The 25,514-nt window shown below is 41.0% G+C and overlaps 1 protein-coding gene across 1 annotated transcript; it reads left to right on the forward strand.

Moving 5' to 3' along the window:
* Nucleotides 1-1,443: 1,443 nt before the first annotated feature.
* Nucleotides 1,444-16,335, forward strand: LOC306735774 (protein mono-ADP-ribosyltransferase PARP6; the record flags this gene model as incomplete). Its single annotated transcript, XM_079217328.1, has 21 exons — nt 1,444-1,551; nt 3,696-3,790; nt 4,312-4,372; nt 4,575-4,665; nt 4,836-4,902; nt 5,171-5,320; nt 6,621-6,771; nt 7,232-7,363; nt 7,566-7,661; nt 7,887-7,979; nt 8,276-8,401; nt 8,560-8,625; nt 9,027-9,094; nt 9,585-9,633; nt 9,792-9,904; nt 11,262-11,334; nt 13,037-13,106; nt 13,965-14,044; nt 14,416-14,479; nt 15,058-15,142; nt 15,976-16,335. 21 exons carry the CDS (start codon nt 1,444-1,446, stop codon nt 16,076-16,078), a joined length of 1,941 nt encoding a protein of 646 aa, XP_079073454.1. The 3' UTR covers nt 16,079-16,335.
* Between the last annotated feature and the right edge of the window lie 9,179 nt (nt 16,336-25,514).

A 25,514-nucleotide genomic window follows, 5' to 3' on the forward strand; every position in this document is an offset into this window, starting at 1 on the left:
TCTGCATCTGCAGCTTCAAGCCTTGTTGAATGGACACCATGCTCATTGTTTACATGTCTAAAACAAAATGTGATGGGCCACCATGAAACGCAGTGTGCTGTAGCTGCCTCTATTATATCATCCATGTTGTTTACCATCACAGTTTTTCTTCCGATTTTTTCAAATGTATCTCTAAATCTGGAATAAGAATAAGGATATTTTTGTCATCATGGCCGTACAGTAGATATTCATTTCAAGGCAATCATTATTTTATAAAGCTTCATTCTTGAGAAACAACTTTGATCTTTTCGTCAACACTGCGTGCCAACAATTTACTCTCCCTATGCTAACATGTGAAGTTACATGGTGTGTAAACGATTTTTTTCCATTTATTTACTGAGACCAACAACGGCAGTCTAACAATCTGCTGACATAATTTGCTGTGCATCCAAAAAGGTGTGCCAACCTATAGAGCATTGGTATTAATAGATGGAGATACTGAAAACAAAACAAAACAAAGAAATAGAATTTTCCTGGGGACTGAACGTACAGCACAAATCTCCCACACATTCTCTCCACAGTGATTAATGCCACTCTGAAAGGAGGCAGAGATGGCTGTTGCTAGGATACATGGCAAGGTGAAGTGCAGACCATTTAAAGAAAAGAGGAGGAGGGCACCATTTACAAAGCAAAGCATCATTGGAGATGGCCTCTTTGTTTCATGTTGTTGTCCATTACTGAATTTTCTATTTCTCCTAGGTTTTGCAGTTCTAACGAGTGCAAGGAAGAGAGAGAGAGTGTCGGCCAAAGCGCTCCAGTTTTCTGTTCTTGTTCTGCCACCCGGAAATAGGCTGAAATGGTTGGCAGTATTCAAAGGCCTAAACCTGTCTGAGTGAGCCTTATGAACAGCAGAACCAATGGTAAGTAAGCTTGGATTATTTTGGTGTAATAAGCAATGCATACGATTAAGCTGTGTTATACATTCATGGTTTGTTGAAGATGAACGAAGTGGTAAATTAAATTAAGCGACATCGCTGTGGCTCCTCACAGAAGTTCAGACTGTGGGTTTGTGCAACAGGGTCTCTGGGCTTCAGGCTTTGCATTACACAAGACATGGTTCTTTTGCACACACACACACACACACACACACACACACACACACACACACACACACACACACACACACACACACACACACACACACACACACACACACACACACACAAAACTGATTCTGATTAGCTCGTCATTGATAGTTGTTTGAGTATTCTTTTGAAGGTTGAATTCTTCCTGTCTTTTAGAAATAAATCGCGCCTCTTCGTTTCTCTTTTTTTTAGATGCTATATAAAGCAGTGTTTTGAAGCTAGGTGTTTTGAACGAGAGGCTAAATAGGGAGATGTGAGAAAGGATGTGAGATGAAAGGATGATAGAGAGGGGTTGCATTTTCCTTTCCGCTCCACTATAATGGCCTTTTCACAATGTGTGGGCCAACAGGAGATCAAAGGCCAGTGTTGGACTGACGAGGAGTCGGACGGGGAGAATGAGTCAGAACAGTTCCTGTATGGCATTCAGGTACAGCATTGGCAACTCTATTGCCCTTACTATATTTATCTATGTGTTTTATCTGGCATTTGTCAATAATTGTGCTTGATAACATCTGTATCATCTATTTACCTTCCCATTACAATAATCTCAGGTAGTTCAACATTTGTTTCAATTCAAATTATTATTATTTTATTAACAAGTGTAAAATAGCTACTGATATGATGTGTTTATGACAAGTTATACTGCTGTAATATGTTGGCAGCAAAAAAAGCACGTACTAAATGGACCATTTAACCATGAATAACTTAAGCACATTTTACAGAATACCAGCCACTAGTTTTCAGGGTATTGTCAGAGCCGTATGTGTTGGTCAAGGGAGATTTTGACCTCATATTGGAACCAGACAATAAATCAGGGGTCATCTGGAGTCATTCTTTTGGAAATGTTGGATATTCTGACCAAATGTCATGGCAATGTGCTGAATAGTTGTTAAGATAATTTGCTGTAGTAGTGCAAAACAGATGGACTGGCTGAATGACATTTCCATCTTATTGCCTCACTGCTGGCAGGGCAAAACATTCAAAGGAATCTGAAGCAGGATATTCAGTTAGAATATAAGTGTAAGAATATGTCAATGTTTAACAACACTTTGAGCTTTGACTTTTTGCAAACCGATAACAGCAAATATGACATTTAACTGTAATGTACAATACAGTTCTACTACTATCATCCAATGTGACTTTAAGTATCAATCCCAGGCAACACTGTCAAAATCATTGTTGTGGCCCCCATTTAATGTGTAATCTCATCTCGTAAAGTTCAATGCTTTCACTTCCAAATAAGATCTTAATCTGTTAGTCATCCTTTTTTACTGTTATCTTCCAAGTCCTGTGATTGAAATGTAAATCCAGTCTGGGATTTAAAGCTCATTTATATGCAGTCAGAGAACATGAAAGCAGCGTAGTAAAGATAAGGATGAAAGTATAGGATCTGCTCTACACACAGGAGAGCTGAGGAGAAGAGAGCCTGACTTCAAGTCTAGACACCAGGAACAAGTATGACAAACAGTCAAAAAATTATATTAATGGAGGATCGCAAAGTATCAAATGACAGGATGTAAAATAATCACTGAAAAGCAATTTAAGAATTGTACAAATGATTTCCTTAACATAAAATAATGAATCATATGTTGGTAATTATGATAAATAATGGTTTAAATAGATAGCTAAAAGTAATGAAGAAATAGTTGCAATATTTAGCTATATGCAATTCATATATGGTTGAACAAGATGGCTAAAAATAATGAATAAAAAGCTTGAATAGTTAGGCAAAAAAACAGATATATAGATAGCTAAAAGCAATAGATACATGGTTGGAATAGAAACAATCACTAAGCATTATTGTCACAATATCCACTATAATAAATTGTCTTAATTCAGTTTTAAATAATCTTAAAATTATAATGGTCTCCCTTGCTGGGGAAAGCATCTCCCCCATTTACCACATGCATCTTTCAGATAGAAGTTGGGAATAGATTAACTAGACTAAGAATAAGAAGGGACATAATTGGCTGAGGGTGGAGAAAATATTTCCGCCAGTCAGCTTTTACAGTTTTTAACATCCTTCTGTTTAATATACAACATAGCGACTCAAACTGTTCCTTTGCATATATTCTAAAAACTTAACTAGAAAGCAACCGCACCTTATACCTCATCCATACATGCTTTCCATGTCTGCTATCATTAACTTGGCTTTTTGTCTGTTTGTCCGAATGCGTCCCTTCTGGTTTGAACTTTCTTCTGTACTGTATTGTGATTTGATTGTCTTTTAAACATGTATTTATATTAAAGGTCTGCATTTTACTTAACCTAGTTTCCGTGATACTTGCTCTACTCTTAAAAAGTGTTTGTTTCAACTGTTTATCAGCTGTTCATGTTTTGCTTTCTCCGGCTCAGATTTCACGTTTTGTGTGTTTTATTGTTGTTTTAATGGCTAATATAACATCTGGCCAAGGGACAACAGTCAGTAGATTTAGCCTTGTGTCTAACACTGGCACATTTACAGTGATGTTGATCAATATGCATTGTCCAATAAAATATAAATGACATATGAGGAACATGACAAGGGTACTTGAATTCATCTGAGTGTGCTGTGTATACTGCTTACTACAGGGGAGCTGCGCTGCTGACCTGTACCGCCACCCTCAACTGGATGCAGATATTGAGGCAGTAAAAGACATCTACACTGACAGTGCTGTCTCTGTTAGGTACGGCACAGATACACAGAAACACACACTCATACACACAGGCACAATTGAAAGATTGTATGTATTCATTTTAAAAGGGCTCAATACAAAATTCAGAGCATTACTATTGCCTCCACACAGCTCTCATGTGGCTCACATCTGATAATTCTAACAGTGCAAATGACACTAACAGTGCTGAAAGAGCGAACAGTGTTCACATGAGGGCGAACGGTAGGGTGGGCGCTAAGGCGATAAGATATATGAAAGTAGTGTAGAGCGGCGGTTATAAGCTAACCTCTGTGGCACGTTCACGTGTACTAACATGCACAAAAAGGCACGGCTGGACACATCGGCTATGTAAACAAATCACAGAGAAACTCGGATTACAACACAAACAGAGGGAGAGTATACTATATTAATGCTCTGAATATCGTAAAGAGAACCTTTAACTCCCTCAAGGGATAATCAGTGGAAAGTGTTGGAGTTTAATGTATCCCGTTACGTATGATAAATGAACTGTATCTGTTGCTGTCTCTGAACAGGGAGTATGGAACCATTGATGACGTGGACATCGATCTTCACATTAACATCAGTTTCTTAGATGTGAGTCAGCATTTGTCTATCTCTGCACACACCTCCTCGCTTGCACATTACTATTCCAACGTTGACATTTTGCTAAGTAACACATCATTTATAATGCATTGTATGCTCATAATTTATGTATGTAATGAGAAATGGCCCTAATTAGGATGCTAACTCTGTATATTTGTGTGTATGTGTGTCTGTGTGTGTGTGTCTGACTCAGGAGGAGGTTGCGACAGCTTGGAAAGTTATCAGAACAGAGCCCATTATTCTGAGACTGCGCTTTTCTCTTTCTCAGTACCTCGATGGACCTGGTGAGTAAAGATGTCTGTGTGGATGTTGGTTTTCTGGGAGGGACTTTAGGTATTTGTGCCACTCATTGAGCGTAGGAGGTGAGTACAGTATGTGATGCACAAGAGGGAGAGTGAAAGAGAGAGTTTGTGTATCTGTGCAATGTGTAATCGTGTTAGTCATCTTTACTCAGAGCCATCAGTAGAAGTGTTCCAGCCCTCCAATAAAGAAGGCTTCAGCTTGGGTCTGCAGCTCAAAAAGTAAGTAATGTAATCTAGTATAGTGAACATTAATGTGTTATAGTGAAATTATAGTAGATTTGATCATTTAACGTCAGATTTTGTAGAACTAAATGTGCAGCATCAGAAATAGATATGATTTATTTGTACATGTCTAGTTTCCTAATCCACTAAAAAATAATAATGCATATCAACAACAAACAAAAAAAGAAGATTTAAAGAGTAATTCACTCTGGCAGGTTCACTCACATATCTTTCTGTTTGGCTGTCCTTATTTGTAACGTGGCAGGATCCTGAGCACATTCACTTCACAGCAGTGGAAGCACCTCAGTAATGAGTTCCTCAAGGCCCAGCAGGAGAAGAGGCACAGCTGGTTCAAAGCCGGAGGAACCATCAAGAAGTTCCGAGCCGGGCTCAGCATCTTCTCCCCCATACCTAAGTAGGCCTCTCTACCACTGTATATCTCTATTAGGGCAACTACACCCCCATGCCTATGTTTCATATACAGCATGCTACACAACATGTTTTAAATAAACAAACAACAATTTTGCCCCATAGTAATACAGATATATGTTTTTCATTGCATTGCAAAATAGACACGTCTGTAGTTCCCAGTAAAAGAGCTCTGTTGTTATACTGATATTGGGATGCTTTGATTTTGATGCGGATGTCTACAAACATAGTTTCATTAGTTATTGTCCTGAATTATTTTCTGAACACTTTATTGTTTCCAAGTGTCTGCAATCACTCATGGAGAGGAGCACAGATTAATTATCCTCAAGTACGGAAACATTTAGGCTATTTTGGTGTCATTTCAGCGTAACATCTGCAGTTTGTTATTGTGTTTTTTCCACAGTATGTAGCTATTCCTATAACTCAAGTGAAAACTGTTTTATATGACATTTTCATCAGTTACTTTAAAGGTTTTTAGAAAGGTGCTATATGAATGTACTTACATGCAAGTGAGCTACTTTCCCAAGATTGAAGATGTCTGTCGGTAGTTATGGACATACTTTGAGAAGGTTTTGTCTGTGAAAGATGAACTGTAGCAAATAAGACAAGCAGGGAAAATGAATCTCCGACACTGCATGTTGCACATTGACTTCAACTCAAAATTTGACACACTCAACCAATTTCCCCAAGGCGGGGGACGTACCCTCCCGGCCTCTGTCTTACTCTGCAATGCTTTGACAGTTATGGGTGCACAGGGATTGAATCTCGGCCCACTCGATGGAGGTCAGTCTCACTAACTACTAGGCTGTCTTGACATGCTCACAACGTGACAGGAGTCTCATGTCAAGAGTGTACATGGATAATGTACTGAGAGTGATGGTGGAAGTGAACACTGGTTCTTGAATGTTAACAGTTAGTGACTTAAGCTACTGCCCGAACAGATTTCACTTGTCAGAGATGTTATAATACTCCAAGTGCACCGTGAGTCTGTATTTCTTTAACACATGTCACGATAAAATGACCCAGGTACTGACTATGTGAACACATCCTTACCATGCAAGATTACTGCTGAGGAGATGTTACCAATGATATTGATGATAATTAAGATTTATTGAAAAATATTATAATGACAAGTTCTGAAATTCTTGATTTGGCCTTTGAAGTTAAACCCTCCATTACATAACTTCTACAAGCACAGGGACAACAACAGAAGTAGCATAATTTTTTTTCCTGTGAATAATGGCAGATGAAGTGATGCACATGAATTGTGTCTTGCTTTTTTCTAGATCTCCGAGTTTTCCTCTGATCCAAGACACAGTTTTAAAAGGCAAGCTGAGCGTCCCTGAGCTGAGAGTGACCCGCCTGATGAACCGCTCTATCTCATGTACCATGAAGAATCCCAAAGGGGAGCTTTTCAGCTATCCACCAAACAGCCAGGTCAGTTCTGGTCTGGACTTAACATCACCCATGCGTCTCTCAGATTTGGCATTAGATACATTTCAGTTAAAAAATGTATATAAGGAATTGACTAAATGCCACTGTCCTCACACTTATTTATATGAATGTGTCTCACTCATGTGTTAAATTGTGAAGCTGTAGCATTTTTGTCACATCTCTCTAAACTTTACACTCCTTACATGTGTGACATTGCTGATTTTGAAACTCATGATGCCATGATAAGGAGTTAGAAATCACCAAGAATAGTACAAAATGTTGACGATGAATGCTGTTTCTATGTCACTGTATAGTTCTATTTTAATCCGCTGTGATTCACTCTGACCCTCTTCTCAGTCACCTGCCACCTGCACTGTTCCCTCCTGAGCCTTTTCCTTACCCCTACCGTAACATGGCTGGTGCGCCGTTTCCCATAATGCTTTGTCTTCACTTGACCCATCAGACTGTGGCTGTCCCGGCGGCCAGGGCCCCTGCGCAGATTACCACGAGGCAGCTGATTGAATTGTTTTTCTCATCCCAGGCGGGCGGCCACTGCAAGAACATCCCTACCTTGGAGTATGGCTTCTTAGTGCAGGTTAGACCTCAAGGAGATATTTGCTGGCAGTGGCAAGGGGTGGGGCCCACAGTTCATTGTTGTTCTAGGACATCATAGCAGGTTCCAGTCACAATTGCAGTAGCCAATTGTTGTTTGTGCCAATTCTGCTGCTAAACTTTGCTTTATACGGCAGTTCTTCATTTAGGCGTAATAACTGGGAACACTACTTTTCTCCAAACAGATAATGAAGTACTCAGAGCAGAGGATCCCCACGCTCAACGAGTACTGCGTGGTGTGTGACGAACAGCACGTCTTTCAGAATGGATCCATGCTGAAGGTATCAGAGCATCGCTTTAGAAACCATTTTATTTTGGTTAAGAAAAGAAATGTTCCTGTTAATGGATTTTCCACAATTGTAGTTGTTAGGGAGAAAGATAAAGAGTGAGAAAGAGTCTGTGTCATTACGTGTGTGCAAGAGCGTACTTGTGTTTTTGTGTAGATGTGTAGTTTTGAAATAAGTGTATTCTCATACCTCTTTGTGTGCATGTGTGTGTTTATATAGCCGGCTGTGTGCACCAGGGAGCTGTGTGTCTTCTCCTTCTACACTCTGGGTGTAATGTCCGGAGCTGCAGAGGAAGTGGCCACCGGAGCAGAGGTGACAACAAAACAACAGATATAATATATGATATCATTCTGATTATTTGTATTTATTTTTAAGAAGGAAGGCCAAAAATATATGTGAGAAAAACAAATCACAAAAGTCAAACACTGGCACATGTGATAATGTTAATTTCTGATTATTTGATATGTATATGCATTATTGGAACTGAGCTGGGTTCTTCAGTCATATCGTGTCAATAAAAGCTTACAAATTAGTTTGTATATATATATTTGTTTGTAGTTTACCAAATAATGGCATAACATGTACATTTAAAATCCCTCTCTCCACAGGTGGTGGACCTACTTGTGGCTATGTGTAGAGCTGCTCTTGAGTCTCCCCGTAAGAGCATCATCTTTGAGCCCTACCCATCAGTCGTTGACCCCAATGACCCCAAAACTCTGGCCTTCAACCCAAAGGTCAGCATCCTCACTGCTAGAATTGTGATTACTAATAGGAATCATTTGGAAATATTGTTTGGCAAACCTTTACCTCTCTACAAGTGATTTTAGATGTCTGTATGTTGTTCCCTCTCTCATTGCACACAATGGATGTTCGGCTCAACCGATGAACACAGAAGAAGAATTATGAGAGACTGCAGAAGGCATTGGACAGCGTCATGTCCATTCGGGAAATGACCCAGGTACAATATGGGCAGGAGTGAAGGAAAGGGCCACAGTGGATCCAGGCTATATAGATGGTCTTGATGTAAAATGTTTAGGACGTAATCTAAGGTTTTATTTGTTTATTTATATAAACTGTTCCCCCACATGTCCTTTACACAGTCCTGTATTTATTTGACTGTTTGAGCTGTATGGGTGAGATTTTTGTTTATCCAAATGACAGCTGTTTCTGATTAGTTTATCTTCTCTATTGATCTTCCCCACTCTTGTTTCTATTACTTATTTACCCACTGTGGCTTGACTGCATCTTTACTATGTATAAAACACATAGTAAGTCTAGATCTAAACGCTTGCTTATTTGGCTTTGGGGAAAACAATCCTGAAAACTGAAAACTACACATGCTTGTCTGCTTTTTGTCAGGGCTCATATCTAGAGATCAAGAAACAGATGGACAAACTTGACCCTTTGGCCCATCCTCTGCTACAATGGTGAGTATAGGATCTTTTCTTAAAATGGATTTGCTCTGCTTTGCATGTTAACAGGATTTAACTTATACAGCACTACTTGTCACTAGAGAGCATATCAAACATACCATATTAGTTAAATAATTATTGATAACACAGTAATACGTATGGGCTTATGCCAATAAGCCTTTTTCATGTATATGCATTATTGGAAAAGCACAGCTGTAAATAGTGATGGCTGATCTCCATTTGGCTGGTCTCATGGTCCTGCTCTTGTGCATAATGACTCCTTGTCACACTGTCATGGCTTTCTGGAACACTTGAATAGGACGGAACCATTGTTTATGTTAAGAGTAACACCCATGTTTTCACTATTTTACAAGTCAAAATGTCTGCTGTGAAAAAAGGTCTATTGTGGTTGAAGCAAAGTGGCAGCACAATGACTCGTACTTTACATTTTGTTTCACCTTATTTGTTTCACCTTATTTTAATTCATGTTTTGATCTTTTTGCAGGATTATTTCCAGTAACAGGTCTCATATCGTCAAGCTGCCTCTGAGTAGGGTAGGAAACAGAACGACATCCCCTCCGGTGTCCTTTTTTTGTGAAATTAGTATTTTATTACTGCTGCATTATGTCATTTAATGGTTCATGCTCACTCTCTCTCTGTCTGTTTGTCTCTCTCTTGCTCTCACTTGTCCCTTATGATCTCATTGTGATAGCAACTGAAATTCATGCACACCTCCCACCAGTTCCTGCTGCTCAGCAGCCCCCCAGCCAAGGAGGCTCGTTTTCGCACTGCCAAGAAGCTATATGGCAGCACCTTCGCCTTCCAGTGAGTCCACTTTGTTCCTCTCATTGGCTGACACAGCATCCATACAATCAAAACCCTACGTTTTTTTAATCAAATTCCTACTTTGAAGCGTAGAGAGTGTAAAGCTACAGTTCCAGAGTTAAAATCATTTAGGCTGTTATAAAATATCATAAAATAGTTTGTAGTTATGATATTGTTTAGCTTCCGGCTGTTGAGCAATTATAATGTGAGAAATCATTTACTTTACATAATGGATCTCAAATCAAGCGTAGTCACTAAAATGCATGCACAATTTAGCGTAACAGCAGTGCACACTGTCAAACATGAACATGTCTCGGTGTAACACCTGGTCATCATGTTGCGGATTCGGGAGCCACTGTAGCAGATTTTTATGGAACCATAACAAACAATAGCAGAGCAGTGACCATTCTCTTGGACGAAGAAACCACCTTGCTCAGCCAGTACGTGGAGCCAGCAATATCTGTGAGATCGAGATTTGTACTGTAGCAGATGGGGCTTTGCTGAATATTTTAGATACACATGACCCATCTGGGCTCTCGCAGTGTACAGCTAGCACACGGTCTCTCTTTTTATGCTGGTTCATACAACAAATGATGAACAGGAAATGCCAAATGTGTATTTTTTTTTATATAAATAGAAACATTTGAAAATACAAATACATGTTCAGAGTGAGTTTAATGGCAATCGGCAAGATTTAGAAGGGAGGAAGTATCATCTTTGTATTCCCTGTTTGTTTATTAGACTGTAAGAACAAAGACTTGATACTGCTTCAACATGAGTTGAAAATAACAGGAATCGTGACACTGCACTCAGAAACCTGCACTGGGGAATGTATTCAAATAACTCATCCTGTCCGGAAAGACAGCAGTGATGGGATGAGCTTAGATCTTCAACTTTTTAAAATAATAAACACCATAAATTGGGAATACTATGATGATGTAACAAAATGTCCCAAAATGACCTTGCACAAATCGTATAAATAGATGACAACAGAAGCTAATGTGATTGGCAGAAGACAATGTCTAATTGTAGGTTTTACTAAATACTTAAGTAAATAAGTAAAAGTAAAACACTGTAAAGGTAATGTGACATATTTTTACATTAATCATTTCTGACATTTTCAAACACATTAAATAACATAAAAATAAATTAAATAATAGTAGTGGCACATTTTGTAGTGGCACATTTTGTCTGTGACCACAGACAAAATGTGCCACTACAGTGTTTATTTTGAACAGCATGGATCTGGCCCACTACACATCAGTGGTTGCACATTGAGATCCACGCTGTTAAATATTCACGCAGCACTTTAATCTCTTTTCTTTCTTATCTCTCCCTCTCTCTACACTTGCTCTAGTGGTTCCCATATAGAGAACTGGCACTCTGTTCTGAGAAATGGACTAGTCAATGCCTCTTATACCAAACTGCAGGTACGTAACCCTGGCAGTTGGCTGGAATTTACGATGCATCTCCTCTCGGACAGTAAACCTGCTCTCTGATAGAACAGGTTTGCTGTCCGGCTGATTCATTTTTGCAGTTAATGGATGCCAGCTTCCCTTTCGTCAGCTTTGCAATTGGCATTTTAGCGAGCGGGGCACACTGGGAGATTTTCCTGGCCAATGTCGACTGCTTTTTTGCTGTCGACAGCAGCAGACAGCACGTCTCTTCCTGTTGTGGGACAAGGGGAGGGGGCTGTGGTGTCAGCTGTGATGTTGGGAGGCTTCCTGTGTGCCCTGTTAGGGATAACCACCTAGAGCACTGAGTAGGCTAGGTCTGAAGCTGAAGGATGCAAAGGACAAGCTTCATGGTAGTAAGTATAGACTTCCGATGGGTGTGGCTTCCCGCAAAGGTCAGTAACTTTAGCACCACTCTTTATCTATTCAGACTTTTGGTAAAATAGTGGCCTCAAATCACATCATTTAAATGTGTTGGTACCAGATGGGTACACTTGACCAAATGAGGACCATAAATGTAGTTTCAAATTAGGAGCAGACAACTTTTCTTCCAAGTGTATTCCGGTTTTACTCAGGTGTGCATCCATCTGGATCTTTATAGCGTTTTGCCAAGGGTGTTTTTGCACTTTGTGACCCAGGTCTGTAGAAGATTGATAAATAGCAAAAGTAAAGAAGAAGCGAGCATCAGAGAACGCAGAATTGTCTCATTTGCACAATACGGCCGATAATGACTGCTTGCAGATACACCGGCATGTCCTGAAAAAAAGATGAAAAACAATTAAATGTGAAGACTCAAGGATCTTTGAAACCTTCACGTCGGCCGTGATTGCTCTGTCACACGGAGCGTTTCATTTATGCCTTCTTTGTTCTCCAACTTTTTGAACACTCTAACTTTGATCTCGCCTCAGTGCTTGTCTGCCTCCTCTTTCTCCTCTCCATTTCACCTTGAGCATTGACATCCCCCTTGCTCAGTCATTGTCTTTCACAAGAGTAGGAGGACCGAGTCTGCCTCCAGCTCCAACCATCACACAAAACCTTTTGTCTATTGTTCCTTTTGATTTCTTCCAGATGTGCTGAGTCCCAACCTCCATCTCCCTCACATTTCATCCCCAAACTATCAAGGTGCTCCTTTGTTCTTCCTCTCGTTTCTCCTCTGAATCACTGTGGTTTATGAAAACTTGTCCATGTTTCACCCGTGGTCCTTTTCGTTTTCTTCATTCTGGACATTCTTGTGTGGAGGCTCAACATCATTATCAGTTATCCTCATACCAAGCCAACATACATGGTCTCATTCCAGCATTGCTTGAACACCTGAACATCACATAGACGAATTCCATAAAAAACAAACTCAAGAGCATCACATTATCTTCTCTGGACTGCAGTTCAAAGGTGTGACTGTGTGGGTTATTTGAGTTGTTTCAGATCACTAAAATAATACAACTATATTTTCTCTCTTTGGCACTTTGCAATCCACTATCTTTGGATTTTCGTGTGTATGTGGGTGTGCGTGTGTATTTAGTATGCCTGGTTGATATAATCCTGAGATATAACTACAGGAAGACTGGTATGTATTGCAGTGTATGTGTGAGTACATCCGTGTGTGTGCATGTATGTAAGAGGTTGTCCTGTGCAACTGCTCAGTGACCCTTCCTTCCTTCCTGCTCTTTTCAAACCAAAGCTGCATGGGGCAGCGTATGGAAAGGGCATCTATCTGAGCCCCATCTCCAGCATATCTTTTGGATACTCAGGTAGGAACGACTCATTCCTCGCCACTCAGTCCCCTCCGGCCACCCCACCCCTCTACTTCCTATTCCACCATGTTGACTGAGTACGCTCTATGTCTGTAAAATGGCCTGATTATCATCTTGGAACACGTCATTTTCACATGTGGGAGCTTTCCATGCTATCATATTGTGCTGCTCTGTGTTGTGTGTTCTGGGTGCTGTATCTTGGGCATTTTTTCTCTGAGCTTGTGTGCCGTGCCGCATACCATACCATACATTATGTTGTGGCTGTGTAAAATGGATCTGTCCGTGGATCTGTGTGTGTTACTTTGTACTGTGTTGGTATTTTATACTTGTTGCTGTTAATGGGGTGACTGAAGAGATATCTAAACTTATCCTGTGAATTTCCAAAGTTGGTTTTGAGGTCCCACCATGGTTATGGTGCTGATTATGTGGACATGACACCTGCAGGTTCCATGTTTACCTGTTAACACTAACAAGCCCCAAAGCAATGGTTTCCCAGTTTAGTTCGTTAAGTTGGCAAGAAAAACTTCAACTCGCATCATATCCATTTGGCTTACTCAGTCCTTGCTCAATCAAAGACAATGAATACATACTTAAGTTGATTTTATATTTTATTAGAACTTTGCGGTTTTGAAAATGTAAAGATAACACCGTCAATTGCTACATCAGCTTGTGTGCAGACAATATTCAATAGCATTTTGGAATAACCTTCATATGAAGGAAGGTTAGAGCTCTGGTTAATACTGTCTCTCTGTACAAGGAGCTCAAGAGCACGAGAGGAAAGTTTTTCACAGCTTGAGTGAATCAAAGGTTGTTCTGACTCAGGGTTGTTTGCTGTATGTGTGCTGCTTCTTGCAGGAATGGGGAAAGGACAGCACCGCATGCCCACCAAAGATGAACTGGTGCAACGTTACAACCGCATGAACACCATACCACAGGTGTGCATTTTACATCCTCACATATGCCATATTTGTAAAAAAATAAATAAATTGTTGCGCATGTTGAATCCAGATTCCCATCACACACAAAGAAGTTATGCAAATAAAAAGACAGAGACATGGAACAATTTGAAGCCTTGAGAGAAATCAACATGGATTACCAGATAAGGGGCTGTTCAATTTATTTTACAATACTTCGTATTTATCAAACGTTTCCTACATTCACAATGCCCTGCTTCTGACTATTACCGGTACAGTTTCAGTGTTTTTAATTCTCAGTGGTTCCATATGTACCATCATCAGCATAGTTTAGTCATGGTACTCACTGTAGCAGCTTGGTGGGACTTAACTGTTGTCTCTTTTTTCAATAGAGTCGTCCGATACAATCAAGGTTTCTTCAAAGTCGAAATCTGAACTGCATCGCTCTGTGTGAAGGTAATCACAAGCAGAAGGTATTGTATGTGAGAGCTGAAATAATAGTTAATGTTACATTAGTATACTTGACTTTATGACATTTGAATAAAAAACAAAAACACAATATTATCATATTGATTAAGGTCCCAGTGAAACAGTAGTTAGAGCATCTTTGTGCTTTGTACTGTGACACAGATTATTTGAGCAGTGTATAGTTATAAGAAGTGGTCCTTCACATTTGTTTTGACTTCTAAAAAGTGAACAGGGATAGCTTTCAGAAAAAAAGAAAGACAGGAAGAAAATACCATAAATTAGAATATTACAATAGAAATCAAACGAAGAATGTGGCTAGTGCAGTTAGAAAACTAAAAGCAAGTATTGTACTCATCATCATTATATAAGAAAAACAAAAGAAATATTATCCATTTGGATAATAACTGAGTTAAAGGCCTTAAACTCTACAGCATAGTATATACAATATAATAAACTATCAAATATAACAAAAACACTACTACTATGATGAATAATTGGAAAATAAAGTAAAAAATACATCCATCTACTACCATCTCTTGTGAAACATGCTTCTCTCTCTTCCACAGTTATCACATCAAAGGATCTGCAGAAACATGGTAACATTTGGGTGTGTCCAGTATCGGACCACGTCTGTACTCGCTTCTTTTTTGTGTAAGTATTTCCAACACTTGGAAACTCCTTGGTAATTTCTACACAAGTAATGCAACATATCATCACACTAAAAAAGGCATAATTCATCACACAAGTTGCTTATTTTTTTTCCTACGAAGCCGCACATGATGAAGAGGATTTCATGAATAATTGTAATATAAGCTGCAGTTTTCCCTCATCACTCATCATCATTTTAAATTAGCCGAGAATAAGTGATGGCTGAGTGGTGTTACCGCTTCACTGAACTGGGTTCCTGTCAGGTCATAGCCTTTCAGTATGATGTTTAAAACTGTCTTTTGGAGCTCAGCAAATAACACATTACACCCACACTGGCTGCTGATGTTATGGCTCTGGACACAGGCATTCACCAGATGGCAAAGTCTATTATCATGTCCACTGCTGTCTTCTAAGTTGGAAATTAGATTTGAGATGGCCTGCAATCAAATTTAAATCTCAGCTAAATATAATTTGATTCTGAACTTCTGGTTGTGTTTTTTAGTTCGAAGAAACGTTGATATGATTAGAATAAAGACAGGAAGATTTGTTGTGTCAGACCTAACAGCGCCTCTTCTAAAATCACTGTAATTCACTTGCTCCCGAAACAACAGCAACCCAAAGAGGCTCATGTGTCTATGGAAAGGTTGTATCTTCAGTAATATGTCTTGTTGATGAGAAAAGAAGAACACTTTATCAGTTTATTTTCAAACTGGGCCCTCATACCACCAAGTAGTAGAAACATTGAGGTAGTGAGCAAGAGGGGGGATAAAACCTGAGGCAGCTATTGATGAAAAGTTGAAGAAATCATATGTCGACTCATCTATGTATATGTGCAGGTATGAGGACGGCCAAGTCGGAGATGCCAACATCAACACCCAGGAGCCCAAGGTGCAGAAGGAGATCATGCGTGTGATTGGGACCCAGATCTACTCCAGCTAATGGCGGTTTTCCATACGTCTCTCTGGCGGAGGCACACAGGCAGGCAGACAGCGAATGTTTGGGCGAGCTGACCTCGGACCTGATACAGAAGGCTGTGGGAGCTCTTGAGCACATTATTTCTAAAGTTGTTTTTTTTCTGCTCCTCTCATTTTCCTCTCCCTTCTTTGTTCCTCTTTTCCAAGTGGTTACACATTACATGTTCAGATTTAACATGGTTAAAGTCAGTCTGCTTTTCTCAGTTAACTGGAGAAAAAAAGGGAGTAGTCTTGGTGCACTGACTGATCACTGATCCTTTGGACTAATTATATCTATTTATCATTTATATTTGTGAAAATCTCGTAAAAAAAAAAAAAAAAAAAAGAATCATTCCAAACAATAATTAGATTCCTTTTGTGTCAAATAATTGATGGATTTATATGCACATAGAAGTTTGTTATTTCATTGTGTTTGCAAACGCATAATCTCTGATCTGTTTATTTACTATTATTTGACTAATGACATGAATTAAGGTCTGTGACATAGTTACCTGAGGGGCCAGCACTACTCTGTCATTTTGTCCTTGTTCACTCTGAGAAACCAATAAGCGAGGTGTGGCTTGAACTCACGTTATATACACTATAGGCACTTTGTTTTCGATAACATTATCAAATGTAAAAATCGAGCTGTCCAATTTGCATTAAGACAGTTCTCATTAGTAATGCACCTTCAAACCCTCTCAGTCTCCAAGAGGCAAACAGACAATAATTGACAAAGACAACTTTTATCTAACTGGATGGAAGTGACATGGCAGGCTGAACAAGAAGGGTAAAAAAATAAATAAATCAACAACAGTGGATTTAATTTGTGGACATGTTATATCTGTTGCATATGCTCTATGTTCAAAAAGCTACCACAATCTGTCACGCGTCATCATTTTGTTCAAGTAGTCCTTTTCTTTACGTTCAAAATGAATCTTTTCGTATATGGACTACACTTCCCATTGGAGTCAAAACTTACAAAAGCCACTGTACAGAATCATGGACAATTTTACCAAACAATCTAGTGGCAGTATCCAGTGCAGGTGAGCTCACATCCTCCCCAATCTCTCCCTGATGGACACTGGATGTTATAGATCGGCATTAATGTGTAACTCTATTGTTTCTCCTTGGAGAATGGCAACCTTGTATAGCTACTCAAGTTTACCAGTTAGTCATGTACTGTATGTATGTATGTACGTGTGAGTTTGTATTTTCTGGACATTATATAGACATTGCACTTATTCAACGTTTGCCTAAACTGGAGAAATGGACTGTCCTCTGACCTGCAGTAGATGGGTGGTGGAAGACAAGTGGTTAACAAAAGTATTTATGGACTCAGCAAGATATAATATCCAAAAACTTAACCATGTCTGTACTGAGATGGGCTTTTGGTGTCTCTGGGAAAGATTCTGACTACTGGAATGGACTTCGAGGCACTGAGAGCGAATTGTATGAAAGGACATTGGACATTGTTGCAATGTGTTGCCCAGAAAGAAGTGGACATGTACTCATCGTATTGCGGGACTGTGCTAATAGCTGATGGCTGTTTTTGCCAACCGACTTGAGCTGCGAGTCTCCGAGCTGTATGTCTCTGGTGAGTAATGTTTTCAAAGATGATGTTGACGATGATGGTGGTGATGAAAGGCGACGATGCAGAAAAAAAAGAATAAAGCCTGATTTTGCACAGTTTTACATACAGTCTCCTTTTCTTTGACGTCTCTGTGGAACTCTAATTGGAACCATTGAAGGTAGAATTATCTTGTGTGGCTGAAGCTTTTTGTTTGCATTTTGGGCAGAAGGGGGCACCATTACTCCACCAACACATACACAGACCAGCTGAGTTTCAAGGCTATTGATAAAATCAAACCAGACTTTCACATATATAATTATTTGTATGATGCTTTCTAAATTCAGAGTTTGTGGACTTTTTTTCATACAAATCAAATTTACTTTTAAGTTCATGTGGTAACAAATCAATTGGCTGTAAACGGCCCTTCTGGTCATAGAGCCATTATGTCCAGCATGTAAGAACATTGCTTCTATGTGACTCATGTGAAAATACTATAATAATGCTGCCCCTGAAAAAAAAAAGAAAATGGAATGAATAATAAACATAATATGTCTATCCTGCTACACACATACATTGTTAATACACACACCATGTAAATTGTATAAGGCATATATAGGTGAGTTTTTTCCATTTACTTTTATTCTAGTAGTGTATTCTATACATAACCTTTAACAACATTGTATGCATCAGATTGGCTTGAGCAATACTAGCTAAAATAAATAACTATATTGGTTGTACACCACATCAACCTAAACTAAAAAGAATAAAAGTGGAAGGAACATATTTTCCCTTTAAAAGTTATTGCTTTTGTGGAGGTGGTGCAGGGCAGATCAATATATACCTATATATTTGCAATACCTTCAGGCCTGCTAAAACTACATCCAATTGATTTATTGCATCACAAATTCATTCAAGTTTACATTGATTTCCTCAAATCTAATCTTAGCTGGTTAAATATGGCAGGTTATGCTTTCACCTCAGAAAGAACAGATCACTAAAAGTTGTTGACCAGCGAATTGCTCACTATCCCTGTTTCTCTCTCTCTCTCTCTCTCTCTCTCTCTCTCTCTCTCTCTCTCTCTCTCTGACCACAGAATGCTCTCCTCTTTCAAACCAGCTGAACACATCTATTCGGTACTCCGCTGAAAAAAGTCAAGTCTGATGGCTGTTTTGGCAAAGGAGGCCCTGTATGTGTATGACAAGTGCTGGGTGTGTAGAGCGCGGGCATAATCATGGGGAAGCTGAAGCACTCATGGGCCCTTGAAAGGCACTTTATGCGTGTATTTGTGGCTACGGTAATTGGGCCCCTCCCTTTGTAAGATGACCCATTTGTCAGGGCCCTGTGGCTGGGCCTGTGTACTGATGTCTGTGTATGTGTGTGTGACTACCAGATGATGTGTATGGTTCACGTGTTGCTATGATCTCTGAAACCTGGCCCTCATGTTGGACATGGTCTCCTGGTTTGGCTTTGTCCCCCATTACCAAAGCCAGCTGGCTGGTGACACACAACTGCACATCGCTTAGATCCAACTAGGGCTGGGTCTTTCTGTTATAGTTCAACCGTCTACCACTGAGGGGAGCTCTGGTGTTATTCTAGTTTGCTTGGTTTCAACGGCCTTCTTTGCATACTTAACTCAAACAAACACACACACACACACACACACACACACACACACACACACACACACACACACTGGGCACTAGCACACACATGCAGGTAAATACACATACTACACAGTGGTTGTTTGGTCAGATAAAGGAGTAGTGACGGGAGGGCAGAAGGTCACTCAGGGTGTCTGGCCCTCGGCGGAAGCGGCTGCTCCCAACCTCCTTCTCTCCTGCCTCAGTAATAAGTGTGACCGTTTGATTTCTGCACAAAAGGAGCAATTACAGGGAGTTGTTTAATCACCCACACTTTTATTGAGCTCGGGGTCTCTTAGCTTGCAGCTCAGGCCCCCGTTGTCGGCAGCAGCGGGCGACAGAAGTGACAGAGAAGGTCGGTGGTTTAACGGGGCGCGAAGGGGTCTCGTTTGAGTTAAGACTTCGCAGGCTACTCTGCACGCTGCGGAGGCCCCCGGGACGGAGACAAAGAGGTAGACGACACGAGAAGACAGGCTGGCCAGCCAGGCAGAGAGATAGATGGACTTAACAGAGAGACGGAGACTATAGAGGGCAGAGTTTGGGGGACACATCAGAATCAGAATCACTTTATTCCGCAAGTAGGATAAATGTGCAGGAGTTCCTTGTGTGTTTGCGGAGAGATACAGCAACAATTTATGCAGTGACACAAAGAAAAAGGGGTATTCAGGTACATGGCAATTGCACTTGTTGAGCAGAAGATGCGGTTAATTCCCAGGAGTACAACAGAACCAATGTCTTATGCTGCTATTTCTTTTTTTTCTCGTTTTGCTTGAAATGCTACAGTATGAACAAAGCACAGACATGATTCCTGAACCTTTCAAGCAGTGTTCCATGCAGGGACTTGTGCGGACACTGTGAGCGCAGGGATGGCATACAAAAATGTGTTTTAACAAAGAGAGGGAGAAGAAAAACAACAGAATTCGATTTTCCTACTTTACAGTCAGCCCAGAGCACCAGTAAGCCCAACTCCCATTCAAAACAGTACCGAGCACTGTCAGTGCCGGTGCCTTTTATTGAATTTTCAGCCCGGGTGTTACTCTGTATTTGTGTGCATGCCGAGTGCCTCCTCCTCCTGCTTCTGCCTGGATTTGAATGATGGAGTACAAGTTCTTGTCTAGTCCCTCAGAGATGGCGAGGATGGTGGTGTGAGGCGCAAAAGAAGGGGGTGGCGGTGGATGGCATAGCTGGTGGTGGCAAAATGACCGAGGTGAGACAGGTGTGTGTGTGTGTGTGTGTGTGTGTGTGTGTGTGTGTGTGTGTGTGTGTGTGTGTGTGAGAGTGTGTGTGTGTGTGTGTGTGTGTGTGTGTGTATGTGTGTGAGAGGGCGAGAGAAGAGATAGAGAGTAGAAAGAGAGGGGGAGGGAGAGAGGAAGGGAGTACACCATTGCTGCTCATAAAGCCAACAGCTGTGTGGGTAATGTTTTGTGACACCGAGCCTCTCCGAGCCCTTCTGTTTCCCAGAGAGCTAGGAGACGCCATATTCCGTCGTCACAAATGGCTCTGTCATTCACCCCCTAAGTCTTAATTATCGCTCCCGTTTTTTTGGCCACATTTTGCTCAGGCGTATGGATCCATCTGCACGCTGTATAATTCCACTCCGCAATTTACAAGTGGCATTTATTACAATGGCCTCCGCGGCATCTCCTCTTTAACACCGGCAGCCCTTTCCAGAAAGACGAGGGGGAACAAAAGAGCAGTGCAATCTGGCAGCAACAGTGCCCACCCTCAGTTCCCTCAAATCTCTCTCTTGTCTTTTTTCCCCCCATCTGCATCCTTGCTCTCTGTACAACTACAATTTTTTTGGTTGCTCTTCTGTTTGTGTGTGTGTGTGTTTTCCCTTTGTTATTAATTTAATTTTTATGGGATTCACAGTACTCGCACAAACCGCCCCCTATCTGCCTCGAAGCAGAGGAAAAGGAAATAGCTGATGTTGATTTTCTTTCCCTCCTCTCCTCCTCTCCCCCCTTCGTAATTCATTTTGGATTAATTCCCCTGTCTTCAGAGACAATCCTAATTCTTTATTATTTCCACTTCACAGGCTTGATGACATCCCCATATCCACATATCATATCCAGGGGAAACTTTACACCCAGCAGACTTTGTTGTTTTCTCCTTTCTTTTCCCTGCCTCCCTCCTCCTTCTCTTTTTCTCTGTGATGTTCCTATGTCTCTCTCCCGTTCATTTTTCTCTCTACATCCATTTCTACATCCTCCCGTTTTTCGTGTCAGAGTGAAGTTACTTGTTAGTTTCTACCCAGCCGCTGGGCTCCCGTCTTCTCAACAGAGATCGACTGCCACACCTACCTACATCTTTCAATCAGCATCATAATATGTGTATGTACTGGGCATGTCACATCTGCTCAGCTCTCCCTATTCATAGTAGAATAAAACCAATGCTCATTGCCATTAAAGTGCCATTAAAAAAAAACTTCATTAATTTCTCATTTGTTTTCCTCTCCTCGTAGCGCTTCACAGTGCTTCTCTTTGACTCCCCCACTTTCCAAGTCAATTTCCTCTGCTGAGAGATGCTCATTCACAGATGGACACTCAGGCTCATCATATAGCAGCTCTCCTTCAACCTTCATGTGTTGCCTCTCTATCTTTTTCTCTCCCAGCCTCTCTTTTATCCCTGCCGTCCCTCTCTCGCCTTCATGATTTTCTGCCTCTGCATTTCACTCTCCTTTTTACACTTTTTCCCCTTTTCCTTATCTTTCTCCCCTCTGCATCTCCCTCTATGGTTTTCTTTTCATCAGCATCATTCTGTTCTCTCTGTATATCTTCTCTTTGTTTTTCTGCCTATCTTACTTTCTTTCCATGTCTCTTTCTCTTTGCTTTGTGATGCCTCTATATTTTTTGGGGGTGTTTTTTCCCCCGCTCATGGCAGGTAGTTTCTCACATCAACCTTCTTCAGGTTTTTAGTGACCATTTTTGCTGCTGCCACTGGTGCTCTCCTTTGTCCCACATCTACTGAGCACTCACGCACAAACTCATACCCAGACCCACACACACACACGCAATGTCCCATCTCCAATTCACTATTAAGTGGGCCCAGAATTTCCCCTGAGCTCTGGTATGGTGGCGGCCGCCTCTGGAGTCCGGCTGTGCTAGATGTGTTGTCTGCTCCCTTACCATTCAATTACCCTCCTGTAATCTGACAGGCTCCTCATGACCTGCACTGGGACAATCACTAGTGAGTGTGTGTGTGTGTGTGTGTGTGTGTGTGTGTGTGTGTGTGTGTGTGTGTGTGTGTGTGTCTGCTGTATGAGAGCACCTCTCTCTCTTTCTCTCTCTCTGTGTCTATTTCCACATGTCTGCCTGATATTATATCTGTCTCTGCGAGTGTATTCCTGCTTTTCAGATACACGAAGAAGCATGGATGTTTTTGCATTGTCTGCTTTTCTTTTCTGTTTCTTTCCTTATTACTTCTCTCACTCAAAGTCTCCCCTAGATCTCTGCCCTAAAGTCACTTGACATCCTGCTGCACCCGCAGAAACACACACTGACAGAATGAAAGAAACTAAGTCTTGCCACAAAACAGCCAAAGCCAACATTTTGCTCTCTTATGTGCTGTTTTTATTTTGCCCTGCAATCTACCTCTTGTCCCTTATCAGTCTTTCCCCTCCATAACTCGGCCTGCTCTGTCTTTGTCCATCATTTTATTATGTTCCCCTAATCACTTTCACAATTTTTTTCCCTTTTTACTAAATCTTCATCTACTCCATGTGTCTCTTTGTCCCCCCTCTCTCTTTCTGTCTGTACGAGGCAGGCCGGCTCTCGGTGTTGACCTGAGAAGGACTGACATTCAGAGGCCGGTCCCCTGCCTGCAGCACTGACATTTCTGCCAGACTTTGATGGTGCCTTTGAACAGAGATGTGTGGAGGGAAGAGCTGCCTGTCTCTCTGCCTTCCAGCAGCTCTAGCTCTGCCTCTCCACCACTGAGAGTGAGATGTACTGCAGCGGGCTGCTCTCCCGTCACAAACGCAGGCACACATGAATAGGGTGAGACGCGTATACACATCTGAACTCATTTACTTATCCCCATTTACTGCACATATCAATGATCTATTTATATGAATCTATGTGCATTTAGATGGAAAACACATGCACATACACAATCATATACCTCCTGCTGGGACTCCTTCAAAGACCCTCATTGCTCCCCTCCGATAAAACTGGCACAGCGAGAGAGAGTGTTGGTCCCGGTTATCTCTCCCACCTCTCCCCTATCTGCCCAACCTCCTCCACCTCGCCAACCCCCACCCCCTCTGCTGTGAGGCCTTCAAAGACACCCATGTAACCCTGTAGCTCCTTTCCTCCTCTCCCTCTCCTTCCTCAATGCATTCCAATCTTCTCTAACCTCTCCTCAGCGCACCACACTTTGTTACCAGCTTGTCACAAGGTTACAAAACACAGAGGAGAAATGATGTAAAAATGGCGCTCAGTTCTGTTATTCAGTGAATGCTGGTTCTTCGCCAAGCTGCCTGCTTTGGCAGATTCCTCTCTCTCTCTGCGGTCACTAAGGGGAATGGGATTGTTCTTTTTCATGTGTTGGAGGTAGGGACCAAAGCATGTGGTGCTCTGTGAGTCTAATTAAAATGACTTGGCTATTTTGCCATGCGATGGTGTCTCTGAGAGGAGGATGAGAATTGAAACAACTACAATTTAGTTTTGCCTGGTTCCTCCTCTCTGTGGAGTTGGACTGAGGATGAGTCTGATTTCCCCTTGATGAAAGATACACTGCCAAAAATGTCCATCTTGTATTATTTCTTTAAATCTTTAAATCAGCCCTCTTCCACAGACTGTTTTAAGTCTGTTTTTGTGAGAAAAATGTATTTGTGGCTAATATAGCCTAGTCACTTTTAAGGGCCTTCTTAGATTACCTGACATTTTCTTGAAAAGCCCAGAGTAAACACTATCTTTGAAGATACCGTCACTTATTTTGAGGAAAACTCTGAGGAAAATCGCATGAGAAACTCTCTGAATAAAGCCAGCAAAAGTAGTGTTTGCATGAATTGCATGCATTTTTCAAACTGAACAGAAGATTTTGAAAATGGTTCTGTTCACTGATTGAATTCAAAACATATGTTTGTACAACTTATACAACTTGTAAAATAGGAATTTTCCTTATTCAAACTCCCCTTCCTCACTAACACAAAATAGTAGCTTTTATTTCCAAAGTGGGACTGGAGGCTGTTGTCCTCCAAAGTTTCCAACATAACACTTCACTTAGTGTGTTCATTTTACGAGCCTGATTTTGTTTAAGAAATGCAAGATTTGCAGACAAATTGTACCTTGATGCATTTCTTGCTGTGTGTGCGTGTAGAAAAAAAGGAAGTGACAGGTCCAACCCCTTCAAACAGCCCTGTGGCCCAGAAGCATGGCATGATTCCACCTCAGCCTTTCTTGCCAGCTCTCCTCTTTCTCCCTCCTCTCTCCTCCCTCCAAGCTGGGGGCCCCAGGGTGCCTGAAGCCTGCCTGTACTGAGCTATTGATTGGGAACAGGGCTGCAGCTCACCTGCTAATTGAAAGCCGATTGGGGCCCTGGGGCAGAGCTGTAAAACAGGCCCCACGTGGCATTAAAAGCTGAAGGCTGACGGGCCACTGTAAATCCAGAGCTGCTAATAGAGGTGGTGTATATATCCATCTGTGTTAGAGCTGGGTGAGAGTGTGTGTGTTTGTTCTATTGTATACACGTAGATGATGTTAATGATGTACAGTACCGTGTGCAGATTTTCTCACTTGGTAACTAGACACAACAACTGGAGACTCTGTTGCATCTGTTTATGGTTCCTTTGAACTAAAACACTCTGTAAAAATGTGTCTTTATATTTATGGTTCACACAGTTTATCAGGTCTTTTCAATGCAACTTTTTGTTTTTACTCAGTAACAGAATGTGACTTGAAATGTGGGGAAGTAATACTTGAAATACTCAAAAAGGAACAAATACACAAAAAGACAAAACTTTGTTACAGAAACAACATTAAATGTACTTTGTTATTTCTCAATCTGTATGTGTGTAAATATTGTGTGTGTTCGCACATATGTGTGTTTGTGTTTGTTTATGTGTGTGTGTTCTTGCATATATGCACAGACACCACACACACACACACACACTTACACACACTCGTACACAGCTCTTTCATGGTGACAGTCTGGTCTCCCATGGCACCAGGAGAACAGTCTCGTCTGTAATGGACACATCCTTCCTC

Source organism: Taurulus bubalis, assembly GCF_910589615.1.
Source record: "Taurulus bubalis genome assembly, chromosome: 4".
NCBI classification, from domain to species: Eukaryota; Metazoa; Chordata; class Actinopteri; order Perciformes; family Cottidae; genus Taurulus; species Taurulus bubalis.